This window comes from Ranitomeya imitator, chromosome 7, assembly GCF_032444005.1.
Source record: "Ranitomeya imitator isolate aRanImi1 chromosome 7, aRanImi1.pri, whole genome shotgun sequence".
NCBI classification, from domain to species: Eukaryota; Metazoa; Chordata; class Amphibia; order Anura; family Dendrobatidae; genus Ranitomeya; species Ranitomeya imitator.
This window is the reverse complement of record NC_091288.1, coordinates 88,140,304-88,153,072: the sequence shown is the minus strand read 5'-3', so window position 1 is coordinate 88,153,072 and position 12,769 is coordinate 88,140,304. Positions and strand designations below refer to the sequence as shown.

Below are 12,769 nucleotides of genomic sequence, written 5' to 3'. Positions count from 1 at the left end.
CTGAGTCTCTCTGTCCCCCACCCATGTTTTGTTTAAATGTAATGTACACATCTTGCAGAGCAGCAGCTGAAAGGAGCTTCTAAAGGACTACAAATTGGACTTTGAAACAACTCTGCAGCATATTGTTTAGGAGAAAAGGAAGCAAAATAGGAAAATTAAGTATATTACAAAAAAATCCCTGTGACCCCTGCATTATACCGTATATACTCGAGTATAAGCCGAGATTTTCAGCCCAAATTTTAGGGCTGAAAGTGCCCCCCTCGGCTTATACTCGAGTCACGGTAGCGGTGGGGTCGGCAGGTGAGGGGGTGAGGGCGCTGGGGTATACTTACCTAGTCCCAGCGATCCTCGCGCTGTCCCTGCCGTCCCACGGGCTTCGGCGCTGCAGCTTCTTCCTCTCTTCAGCGGTCACGTGGGACCGCTCATTACAGAAATGAATAAGCGGCTCCACCTCCCATAGGGGTGGAGCCGCTTATTCATTTCTCTAATCAGCGGTGCCGGTGACCGCTGATAGAGAAAGAAGCTGCAGCGCCGAAGACCAGGCAGAGGGACAGCGCGAGGATCGCCAGGACTAGGTGAGTATGTTATATTCACCTGTCCTCGTTCCAGCCGCCGGGCGTCGTTCCATCTTCCCGGCCGGCGCCTCCATCTTCCCGGCGTCTGCGCTCTCTGACTGATCAGGCAGAGGGCGCGATGACGCATATAGTGTGCGCGGCGCCCTCTGCCTGATCAGTCAGAGCAGAGACGCCGGGAAGATGGAGGCGCCGGAACGAGACGCCGGGAGCTGCAATCAAGGGAGGTGAGTATGTGTTTTTTTTTCTTTATTGCGGCAGCGGCGGCACAAATTTATGTGGAACATCTATGGGGCACAGTGAACGGTGCAGAGCACTGTATATGGCACAGCACAGCTATGGGGTACAGTGAACGGTGCAGAGCACTGTATATGGCACAGCACAGCTATGGGGTACAGTGAACGGTGCAGAGCACCGTATATGGCACAGCTATGGGGCACAATGAACGGTGCAGAGCACCGTATAAGGCACAGCTAGGGGGCACAATGAACGGTGCAGAGCACCGTATAAGGCACAGCTAGGGGGCACAATGAACGGTGCAGAGCACCGTATAAGGCACAGCTAGGGGGCACAATGAACGGTGCAGAGCACCGTATAAGGCACAGCTAGGGGGCACAGTGAACGGTGCAGAGCACCGTATAAGGCACAGCTAGGGGGCACAATGAACGGTGCAGAGCACCGTATAAGGCACAGCTAGGGGGCACAATGAACGGTGCAGAGCACCGTATAAGGCACAGCTAGGGGGCACAGTGAACGGTGCAGAGCACCGTATATGGCACAGCTAGGGGGCACAATGAACGGTGCAGAGCACCGTATATGGCACAGCTAGGGGGCACAATGAACGGTGCAGAGCACCGTATAAGGCACAGCTAGGGGGCACAATGAACGGTGCAGAGCACCGTATAAGGCACAGCTAGGGGGCACAGTGAACGGTGCAGAGCACCGTATAAGGCACAGCTAGGGGGCACAATGAACGGTGCAGAGCACCGTATAAGGCACAGCTAGGGGGCACAATGAACGGTGCAGAGCACCGTATAAGGCACAGCTAGGGGGCACAGTGAACGGTGCAGAGCACCGTATATGGCACAGCTAGGGGGCACAATGAACGGTGCAGAGCACCGTATATGGCACAGCTAGGGGGCACAATGAATGGTGCAGAGCACCGTATAAGGCACAGCTAGGGGGCACAATGAACGGTGCAGAGCACCGTATATGGCACAGCTAGGGGGCACAATGAACGGTGCAGAGCACCGTATATGGCACAGCTAGGGGGCACAATGAACGGTGCAGAGCACCGTATAAGGCACAGCTAGGGGGCACAATGAACGGTGCAGAGCACCGTATATGGCACAGCTAGGGGGCACAATGAACGGTGCAGAGCACCGTATAAGGCACAGCTAGGGGGCACAGTGAACGGTGCAGAGCACCGTATATGGCACAGCTAGGGGGCACAATGAACGGTGCAGAGCACCGTATATGGCACAGCTAGGGGGCACAATGAACGGTGCAGAGCACCGTATAAGGCACAGCTAGGGGGCACAGTGAACGGTGCAGAGCACCGTATATGGCACAGCTAGGGGGCACAATGAACGGTGCAGAGCACCGTATATGGCACAGCTAGGGGGCACAATGAACGGTGCAGAGCACCGTATATGGCACAGCTAGGGGGCACAATGAACGGTGCAGAGCACCGTATATGGCACAGCTAGGGGGCACAATGAACGGTGCAGAGCACCGTATAAGGCACAGCTAGGGGGCACAATGAACGGTGCAGAGCACCGTATAAGGCACAGCTAGGGGGCACAGTGAACGGTGCAGAGCACCGTATATGGCACAGCTAGGGGGCACAATGAACGGTGCAGAGCACCGTATATGGCACATCTATGGGGCACAGTGAACGGTGCAGAGCACCGTATAAGGCACAGCTAGGGGGCACAATGAACGGTGCAGAGCACCGTATATGGCACAGCTAGGGGGCACAATGAACGGTGCAGAGCACCGTATATGGCACATCTATGGGGCACAATGAACGGTGCAGAGCACCGTATAAGGCACAGCTAGGGGGCACAATGAACGGTGCAGAGCACCGTATAAGGCACAGCTAGGGGGCACAATGAACGGTGCAGAGCACCGTATAAGGCACAGCTAGGGGGCACAATGAACGGTGCAGAGCACCGTATAAGGCACAGCTAGGGGGCACAATGAACGGTGCAGAGCACCGTATATGGCACAGCTAGGGGGCACAATGAACGGTGCAGAGCACCGTATATGGCACATCTATGGGGCACAGTGAACGGTGCAGAGCACCATATATGGCACAGCTAGGGGGCACAATGAACGGTGCAGAGCACCGTATAAGGCACAGCTAGGGGGCACAATGAACGGTGCAGAGCACCGTATAAGGCACAGCTAGGGGGCACAATGAACGGTGCAGAGCACCGTATATGGCACATCTATGGGGCACAGTGAACGGTGCAGAGCACCGTATATGGCACAGCTAGGGGGCACAATGAACGGTGCAGAGCACCGTATAAGGCACAGCTAGGGGGCACAATGAACGGTGCAGAGCACCGTATATGGCACAGCTAGGGGGCACAATGAACGGTGCAGAGCACCGTATAAGGCACAGCTAGGGGGCACAATGAACGGTGCAGAGCACCGTATAAGGCACAGCTAGGGGGCACAGTGAACGGTGCAGAGCACCGTATATGGCACAGCACAGCTATGGGGTACAGTGAACGGTGCAGAGCACCGTATATGGCACAGCTATGGGGCACAATGAACGGTGCAGAGCACCGTATAAGGCACAGCTAGGGGGCACAATGAACGGTGCAGAGCACCGTATAAGGCACAGCTAGGGGGCACAATGAACGGTGCAGAGCACCGTATAAGGCACAGCTAGGGGGCACAATGAACGGTGCAGAGCACCGTATAAGGCACAGCTAGGGGGCACAGTGAACGGTGCAGAGCACCGTATATGGCACAGCTAGGGGGCACAATGAACGGTGCAGAGCACCGTATATGGCACAGCTAGGGGGCACAATGAACGGTGCAGAGCACCGTATAAGGCACAGCTAGGGGGCACAATGAACGGTGCAGAGCACCGTATATGGCACAGCTAGGGGGCACAATGAACGGTGCAGAGCACCGTATATGGCACAGCTAGGGGGCACAATGAACGGTGCAGAGCACCGTATAAGGCACAGCTAGGGGGCACAATGAACGGTGCAGAGCACCGTATATGGCACAGCTAGGGGGCACAATGAACGGTGCAGAGCACCGTATAAGGCACAGCTAGGGGGCACAGTGAACGGTGCAGAGCACCGTATATGGCACAGCTAGGGGGCACAATGAACGGTGCAGAGCACCGTATATGGCACAGCTAGGGGGCACAATGAACGGTGCAGAGCACCGTATATGGCACAGCTAGGGGGCACAATGAACGGTGCAGAGCACCGTATATGGCACAGCTAGGGGGCACAATGAACGGTGCAGAGCACCGTATATGGCACAGCTAGGGGGCACAATGAACGGTGCAGAGCACCGTATAAGGCACAGCTAGGGGGCACAGTGAACGGTGCAGAGCACCGTATATGGCACAGCTAGGGGGCACAATGAACGGTGCAGAGCACCGTATATGGCACATCTATGGGGCACAGTGAACGGTGCAGAGCACCGTATAAGGCACAGCTAGGGGGCACAATGAACGGTGCAGAGCACCGTATATGGCACAGCTAGGGGGCACAATGAACGGTGCAGAGCACCGTATATGGCACATCTATGGGGCACAATGAACGGTGCAGAGCACCGTATAAGGCACAGCTAGGGGGCACAATGAACGGTGCAGAGCACCGTATAAGGCACAGCTAGGGGGCACAATGAACGGTGCAGAGCACCGTATAAGGCACAGCTAGGGGGCACAATGAACGGTGCAGAGCACCGTATAAGGCACAGCTAGGGGGCACAATGAACGGTGCAGAGCACCGTATAAGGCACAGCTAGGGGGCACAATGAACGGTGCAGAGCACCGTATATGGCACAGCTAGGGGGCACAATGAACGGTGCAGAGCACCGTATATGGCACATCTATGGGGCACAATGAACGGTGCAGAGCACCGTATATGGCACAGCTAGGGGGCACAATGAACGGTGCAGAGCACCGTATATGGCACAGCTAGGGGGCACAATGAACGGTGCAGAGCACATCTATGGGGCACAGTGAACGGTGCAGAGCACCATATATGGCACAGCTAGGGGGCACAATGAACGGTGCAGAGCACCGTATAAGGCACAGCTAGGGGGCACAATGAACGGTGCAGAGCACCGTATAAGGCACAGCTAGGGGGCACAATGAACGGTGCAGAGCACCGTATATGGCACATCTATGGGGCACAGTGAACGGTGCAGAGCACCGTATATGGCACAGCTAGGGGGCACAATGAACGGTGCAGAGCACCGTATAAGGCACAGCTAGGGGGCACAGTGAACGGTGCAGAGCACCGTATATGGCACAGCTAGGGGGCACAATGAACGGTGCAGAGCACCGTATATGGCACATCTATGGGGCACAATGAACGGTGCAGAGCACCGTATATGGCACAGCTATGGGGCACAGTGAACGGTGCAGAGCACTGTATATGGCACAGCTATGGGGCACAGTGAACGGTGCAGGGCACTATATGGGGCACAGCTATGGGGAAATATGAATGGTGTAGAGCACTATATGGCACAGCTATGGGGAAATAATGATCTATTTTTATTTTTGAAATTCACCGGTAAATGCTGCATTTCCACCCTAGGCTTATACTCGAGTCAATAAGTTTTCCCAGTTTTTTGTGGCAAAATTAGGGGGGTCGGCTTATACTCGGGTCGGCTTATACTCGAGTATATACGGTAATTGAATCCTTCCGTACTGGACAGTATTCCATTTTTTTCCGTTTGATCTTTTTTCCTCCCCTTCTTCCAAGAGCCTAAGCCATTTTTTTTTATTGTTTTCACGATATAAAGACTGTTTCTGGCAGGATGAGTTGTAGTTTTCAATTACACTATTCATGTTAATCTTCAATGTAGTGGCAAATGAGGGAAAAGATCCCAAGTGCAGTAAAATTGCAAACACAAAAAATGCAGTTCTGCTATAGTTATTTTAGGTTTGTTTTTTTACAGCATTATGTAAAAATGACCAGCAGTAAGATTCTCCAAGTCAATACAATTTTAGTGATACCAAACTTTTTTAGTTTCTTTTCTTTTTTTTAAGCAATGAAAAAAAAAATCGGAAGTTGATAGCAAAAATTAAAACTTTCTCTTGTGTCACAATACTTTGAGACCTCTAATGTTTTCATTTTCCCATCACTGGAGCGGTGTGAGGGTGGATGCAATGTTTTGAATGCTTTTTATTGCATTATTTTGTGAAATCAGAATCAAAATATTGTATTTTTTAAAGTCTATCTAACCAAAGCATTCTGTTTTTATAGGTATTTAATGATAGAACTCAACGAGGAGGTTGAAGAACATGAGTTGGACGCCCTAATATTTTTGCAAAAACATTATTTAAGAAATGGAGGAAAACTAAAAAACAAGGTATGTATTTTCCCTTCTGTCTTGAAAAGCGTATACAGTGAATACAAAAAGTATACACCCCTGTTAAAATGACAGGTTTTTGTTATGTCGGTTTCAATTGAATTGTAAAGTTTATGGGTGATTTTAAAGGTGGAAAAAATTCTGAAATAATTCTTCTTGGTATGGTTAGTTTACATGGCAAAGACCTGGCATTTTAACAGGGATGTGTAGACTTATAACTACTGAATATACAGATAAAGTCATAAGTTTACATACACCATAGCAACACTCATTTTTCACCTTTCCTGACACTGGTACACATTTACTCTCAGATTACTTACGATCACTACTCTAGTTCAAGAATGTGAAAAGTCAGAATCACACTAGAGATAATGATCATTATTTCACTTGTATTTCTTTCATCACATTCCCAGTGGTTACGTTTACGTACAACCAGTTATTATTTTGCAATAATGCCTTAAAATTGCCTAAATTGAGACAGACATTTCAAATGGCCTTCCATAAACTTCTACTACCTTTACTTCATTTTTTTTCTTATGCCATTTTGCCACAAAACTGGAAGTAGGAACCATAGACACCAAAATGTAAAAAAATCAAAATGGTAGAATTGGTATTTGTTGGTCAACTTACTTTCTAAAAAATAAAGTAAAAAGTGACCACAAAAATAAAAAGCATTCAGAAACTTGTGTGAATCCCAAAATGATACTAATGAAACCAAATAAATATTTATATATACAATTGATGTAAAGGATATAATTATTTAAAGAAAAAAAATAATTCATGACTTCTCAATGACACCTGCTTCTCGATAATGATTGGAGTGTGGGTTATCATCAATCTGATATTCAACAATGTCTACAATTATTTATTGAGGGAATTATCTTTTAATCACTTTACATAGTGTGTTTCATTTATCAGATTCAATGAAGCATAATAAGAGTGAAGTTTAAAAAAATGTAATGGATGTTGGGAACTTTAAATAAAAACAAAGTGAACCTAAAGAAACTTTGTATTTTTTTATTTTTACACCAGTTGGATTTTTTTCTAATTTCTCAGTATGTTATATGGTAAATTGAATGTTGTCCTGCAGAATGTCACCTTGTCCTGCAGTTCTTGCTATGCAGGCGAAAAAATGAAGTAACTAAATAAACTAAATATTTGTAAACTTATGATTTCAATTTTATGTGTGTATATAATGCACTGTACGTGTGATACATTGTGCCTCCTTGCTCTTCATTTTACAGCTGGATCTAGTGCGTTTTGAGCTTATCGCAATGTATGTAAATTATTTCCATTTTTCCACAGACGTTCTTGTCTCTCATTGTGGAGCTTGAAAAGAATCAACTAGTAATGCCAAGTTACTTGGATAGGTTAGAAACTATGTTCCAGACCATTCACAGAGTTGACTTGAAAAATAGAATTCGTAAATTCCAACAGAAAGGTAAACGGATGGTCGTGATTGAACATGTTTCAATTTTTTTCCTTGTTCGGTAACTGTAGGCTCAATGTTGTAATATAGCAACTTTAGTAGGGCAAGGAGAAGGCTTATCCATGGAAAGAAAAATGACCAGGAGTGTGTTCTAGTGTGTTGCCCATGGAGCTATAGTAACATGAATCAGTTTGACTGTATTTTCTAAATTTTTAAGTAACCTTGTAATGCGAGGGCCTGTAGGCAGGGATGGAAGGAATGTGAAGGTATTGTCTCTCTGACATGTTCAGTATGTGTCAAGGGATTTCAATTTTACGTAACTTTTGGATGTAGGTTTGAAGGGTGGAGGACATCAGTGGAGATTTTCAAATATGTATTAAAGGGAATCTGTCACTAGGATCCACTCTCCTAAGCAGTGTATACGGACATGTAGGTCACAGAAATTATTCCCTGATATCTGCAATCCGAGGTCTTATTCCACAAAAATCCACATTTTTCTTAATATGTAAATGAGCTGTTAAGGTCTATGGACTGGACACTGATCTGCATGAGAATCTTCCTCCAGAGATTATTGTAAATGAAAGAAAACGTTACCAGTGTGAGACATGTATAATGACTGACAGTCTGCTCACACTTGGAACACCCCAGTTCATTTACAATAAGCTCTGGAGGCAGATTCTCAATGAGATAAGTGTCCGGCCCATATGTCTTAGTGGCTCATTTACATATTAAGAAAAATGTAGATTTCTTTGGAATAAGACATCAGATTGCAGATATCAAAGTATTATTTTATTCCGCGCTCATGTGACCTGCATGCCCATATAGACTGATTAGGAGGGTTGATCCCATTAACAAATTTCCTTTAAATCTTTGACTTGCTAGTGATGATGTAAATGAAGTTAAAATCTTTATTAATTGCAGTTTTATTTATTGATTCATTGCTATGTTCTAGATAATGCTGTCTGTGTTGGTGGTCCTTATGTCAATGCCCTTCCAGTATCTGCCTCTTTTCTTAGAAAAAACAGTCCTGCGGTAAGTCTTCCAGCATTGCTCAAGAAACATTTCTTGGTTAGTCAAGGCCACGATATTTTTTATTTTTCTTCATTTTTTTTACCCTGTTCTTCCAACAGTTTTTGATTGCTTACATATTTGCGCTATATTGCTAATTAATATTAATATTTTCTATTTATTCGTTTGGGAATCTTCCCTTGTTTATAAGTCTTTCCAGTGCTTTTGGAAGAAATTGAATAACTTATTATTTTTATTATAAATTCTTTTCCCTGTTTCCTTTAATTTATCTAACATTTTGATTACTATTCACATGGTAAAAAAAACTTCTGATGATTATCTGCATTGAAAAAGTTTCAGCGCATTGATTTTTGCAAATAAAAGAACAGTTTTTGCTTGTAGGATTTCCAAATAGTGCTTAGAAGCTGAAATAGCAAAAAATGTGCCGTTCTACAAAACAGCAAGCTGAAACACAAAACAAAAGAAAAATGTTAATATCTCAAGTAGCATACTGCAAAAGTGTTAGTGCTAGTAAAGCAATCTGAAAATAAGAATTTATGAAGATTGGTATGTTTTATTAAAGGGAACCTGTCACCCCGTTTTTTGAGATTGAGCTATAAATACTGTTAAATAGGGCCTGCGCTGTGTGTTCCTATAGTGTATGTAGTGTACCCCGATTCCCCATGTATGCTGAGAAATAACTTACCAAAGTCGCCGTTTTCGCCTGTCAATCAGGCTGGTCAGGTCGGGAGGGCGTGGTGACATCGCTGGTTCTTCCTCAGCTTTACGTTGGTGGCGTAGTGGCGTAGTGGTGAACAAGCAGCGCGCGATCTGCGCTGTCATCCCTTTCGTCGGTGGGGGCGGCCATCTTCCTGGGGCCGCGCGTGCGCAGATCGAGTGCTCTGCTGCACGGGGCTTCAGGAAAATGGCCGCGGCATGCCGCGCGTGCGCATTAGAGATCGCGGCGGCCATTTTCCCAAAGCCGAGTTTGCATCTCGGCTTTGGGAAAATGGACGCCGCGATCTCTAATGCGCACGCGCGGCATGCCGCGGCCATTTTCCTGAAGCCCTGTGCAGCAGAGCACTCGATCTGCGCACGCGCGGCCCCAGGAAGATGGCCGCCCCCACCGACGAAAGGGATGACAGCGCAGATCGCGCGCTGTGTCTTCACCACTACGCCACTACGCCACCAACGTAAAGCTGAGGAAGAACCAGCGATGTCACCACGCCCTCCCGACCTGACCAGCCTGATTGACAGGCGAAAACGGCGACTTTGGTAAGTTATTTCTCAGCATACATGGGGAATCGGGGTACACTACATACACTATAGGAACACACAGCGCAGGCCCTATTTAACAGTATTTATAGCTCAATCTCAAAAAACGGGGTGACAGGTTCCCTTTAAGACAGTAGTCAGTAAGCTACTAAGTGATATTGGACAGTGCAAGTTACCAGCATGTTTAGACCTTGCCTGCTATGACCCTGGTTTCATAAAACCCACTGTTTCTTGGCTGCAATTTGTTTAACCCCTTCACGACCTTGACCTTTTCCGTTTTTGCGTTCTCGTTTTTTCCTCCCCTCCATCCCAGAGCCATAACTTTTTTATTTTTTCGTCAATATGGCCATGTGAGGGCTTATTTTTTGCAGGACAAGTTGCACTTTTCAACAACATAATTGGTTTTAGCATGTCGTGTACTAGAAAACGGGAAAAAAAATTCCAAGCGCTTTGAAATTGCAAAGAAAAGTGCAATCCCACACTTGTTTTTTGTTTGGCTTTTTTGCTAGGTTCACTAAATGCTAAAACTGACCTGCCATTTTGATTCTCCAGGTCATTATGAGCTCACAGACACCAAACATGTTTAGGTTACGTTTTTATCTAAGTGGTAAAAAAAAAATTATATACTTTGCTAAAAAATTTTTTAAAAAAATTGTGCAATTTTCCAATACCCGTAGCGTCTTCATTTTTCGTGTTCTGGGGTCAGGTGAGGGCTTATTTTTTGCGTGCCGAGCTGATGTTTTTAATGATACCATTTTGATCGCCCGTTATAACATTTTAATGCAATGTCGCATCGACCAAATAAACGTAATTCTGGCGTTTCTAATGTTTTTCTCGCTAGGCTGTTTAGCGATCAGGTTAATCCTTTTTTTTATTGACAGATCGGGCGATTCTGAACGCGGCGATACCAAATATGTGTAGGTTTGATTTTTTTTTTTTATTGTTTTATTTTGAATGGGGCGAAAGGGGGTGATTTAAACTTTTATTTTTTTATTTTATTTTTCATATTTTTTAAAACATTTTTTTTTTACTTTTGCCATGCTTCAAAAGGAGGCATGGGAGGCTAGAAGCTGGCATAGCCTGATCGGCTCTGCTACATAGCAGCGATAATCAGATCCCTGCTATGTAGCTGAATTGCAGGTTTGCTATGAGCGCCGACCACAGGGTGGCGCTCACAGCAGGCCGGCATCGGTAACCATAGTGGTCTCAAGGACCTCTATGGTTACTATCCTGACACATCGCTGACCCCCATCATGTGACGGGGGTCGGCGATGCGCTCATTTCCGGCCGCGCGGCCGGAAGCGCCTGTTAAATGCCGTTGTCAGCGGCATTTAACTAGTTAATAGCGGCAGGTGAATCGCGATTTCACCCGCCGCTATTGCGGGCACATGTCAGCTGTTCAAAACAGGGGACATCAAAGCAGGGGATCCGACCTCCACTGTAATAGTACGGCGGAGGTCGGTAAGGGGTTAAACAAGCAAACATACTGTCCTTTACTCGCTCTCTCCAGAGAGAGAGAGAGAATTTGATTTTTTTTCTTTTCTTAGCAGTTCAGGTATCCATTATTTTCAATGTGGTTCTGGTTCTGGGGGATGTTCGGATACTGTTCTGGTACCCAAACTGAACTTTCTAAAAAGTTTGGGTAAGGAGCAAGAACCCAAACTTCCACTGGTCCACTCATCCTTATTCATAATGAATGCAGCACATATTCCTTTGATATATCTTTTTATTTTATGTCATTATCAAACATGTTTCATTCCCATTCTTTTTTCACTTTAGAATCCACAATTAGCAGCCAGCAGCATAAAAGGTGAGATTTCCTTCATATATTGGTATTAAAATGTGGAATCTCTAATGTTTAATTAACAATATTGAATTTACCTGGGAATTATTGACAAGGTGCAAAGGAAATGACTCTTCATTGTCGAAATACCATGCAAATGATGGCTGTAGTACACATCTGCCTCTAACAGAATCTTCCTTTAACAGTGGCAACCAGAGCTATAACGGCAACCCAACATAGTTACACTTTAGGACAGGCTGCAGTCTGAAGAAACACAGCTGCTGAGACATGAGTCTCAACTGACAGAGGACCTGTATGGTAGGCAAAACTTACCTCTGAACCGAGGAAATGCATGTGACAAGAGAAATATGTCTTCTTCTTGACTGAATGACTGCACATGGAGAGCTGAGGCTGGAGAAATAATCCTTTGTGCTCAGTCAGCCAAGGAGAAGATTTATTTCTTGGATTGTTAGAGCCCTTCTGTTTGGCCCACAGAGGTGTGTGTGCTTATGATACAACTCCTCTGTTAGTTGAGGCATAGGTCTCAGAATCTGTTTTTTCAGATTGCAGCCCATCCTGACACGTGACTATGATGGGCTTCGTTTGAATAACATGACTGGTGCCATTTTTTAAATGCTTGGAGATTCCCCTTGAGACGTTAAGACACACATTTACATTAGAACGAATCTGTCAAACCCACTGATTGCTGCAGAATTGGCTGTCAATCTTATGTGTCTGGGGGCCTGTAATGGGCATGTTGAGTTTTCTTGATTCCTTGTTCTCAAGAGAATTTAGCGACCAGCTAATTTAGTGGATTGACAGCATCTTACTCCACTCTTATTGAAATCAGTTACACACTTGCCTGATCTGAACCTGTATTTGTAAAGGAGAGGGGGGCAGTCATAAGGCACCTGAAGTCATAAGCTTTTGATAAACATAAACCATTTTTGTTTGAGTTTTTTTTTTTTACTAAATGTTAATTTAGTATGATTGGGGTTTGACTAGTGGAACCACCACTATTAAATGGGTTTTCCACTATAAAACGTATGTGCCCAAATTCTTGTATCAATCTAAAATAACAAACAAATAGTGCTCACACTCCCAGGGTCTCTCTATCACTGACCT

The 12,769-nt window shown here is 45.7% G+C and overlaps 1 protein-coding gene across 5 annotated transcripts in view; it reads left to right on the top strand.

Moving 5' to 3' along the window:
- CFLAR (CASP8 and FADD like apoptosis regulator) overlaps positions 1 to 12,769 on the top strand; it is a 46,949-nt gene that overhangs the window by 12,573 nt on the left and 21,607 nt on the right. For all 5 annotated transcript variants that reach the window (XR_011314658.1, XR_011314659.1, XM_069733601.1 and 2 more), the window contains exons 3-6: positions 6,044 to 6,149; positions 7,455 to 7,590; positions 8,531 to 8,610; positions 11,641 to 11,671. Coding sequence is in view for 3 of the 5 variants with exons in the window: in XM_069733601.1 (XP_069589702.1) it covers positions 6,044 to 6,149; positions 7,455 to 7,590; positions 8,531 to 8,610; positions 11,641 to 11,671 (353 nt within the window). In the remaining 2 variants the exon portion in view is untranslated. The remainder of the gene's footprint in view (positions 1 to 6,043; positions 6,150 to 7,454; positions 7,591 to 8,530; positions 8,611 to 11,640; positions 11,672 to 12,769) is intronic.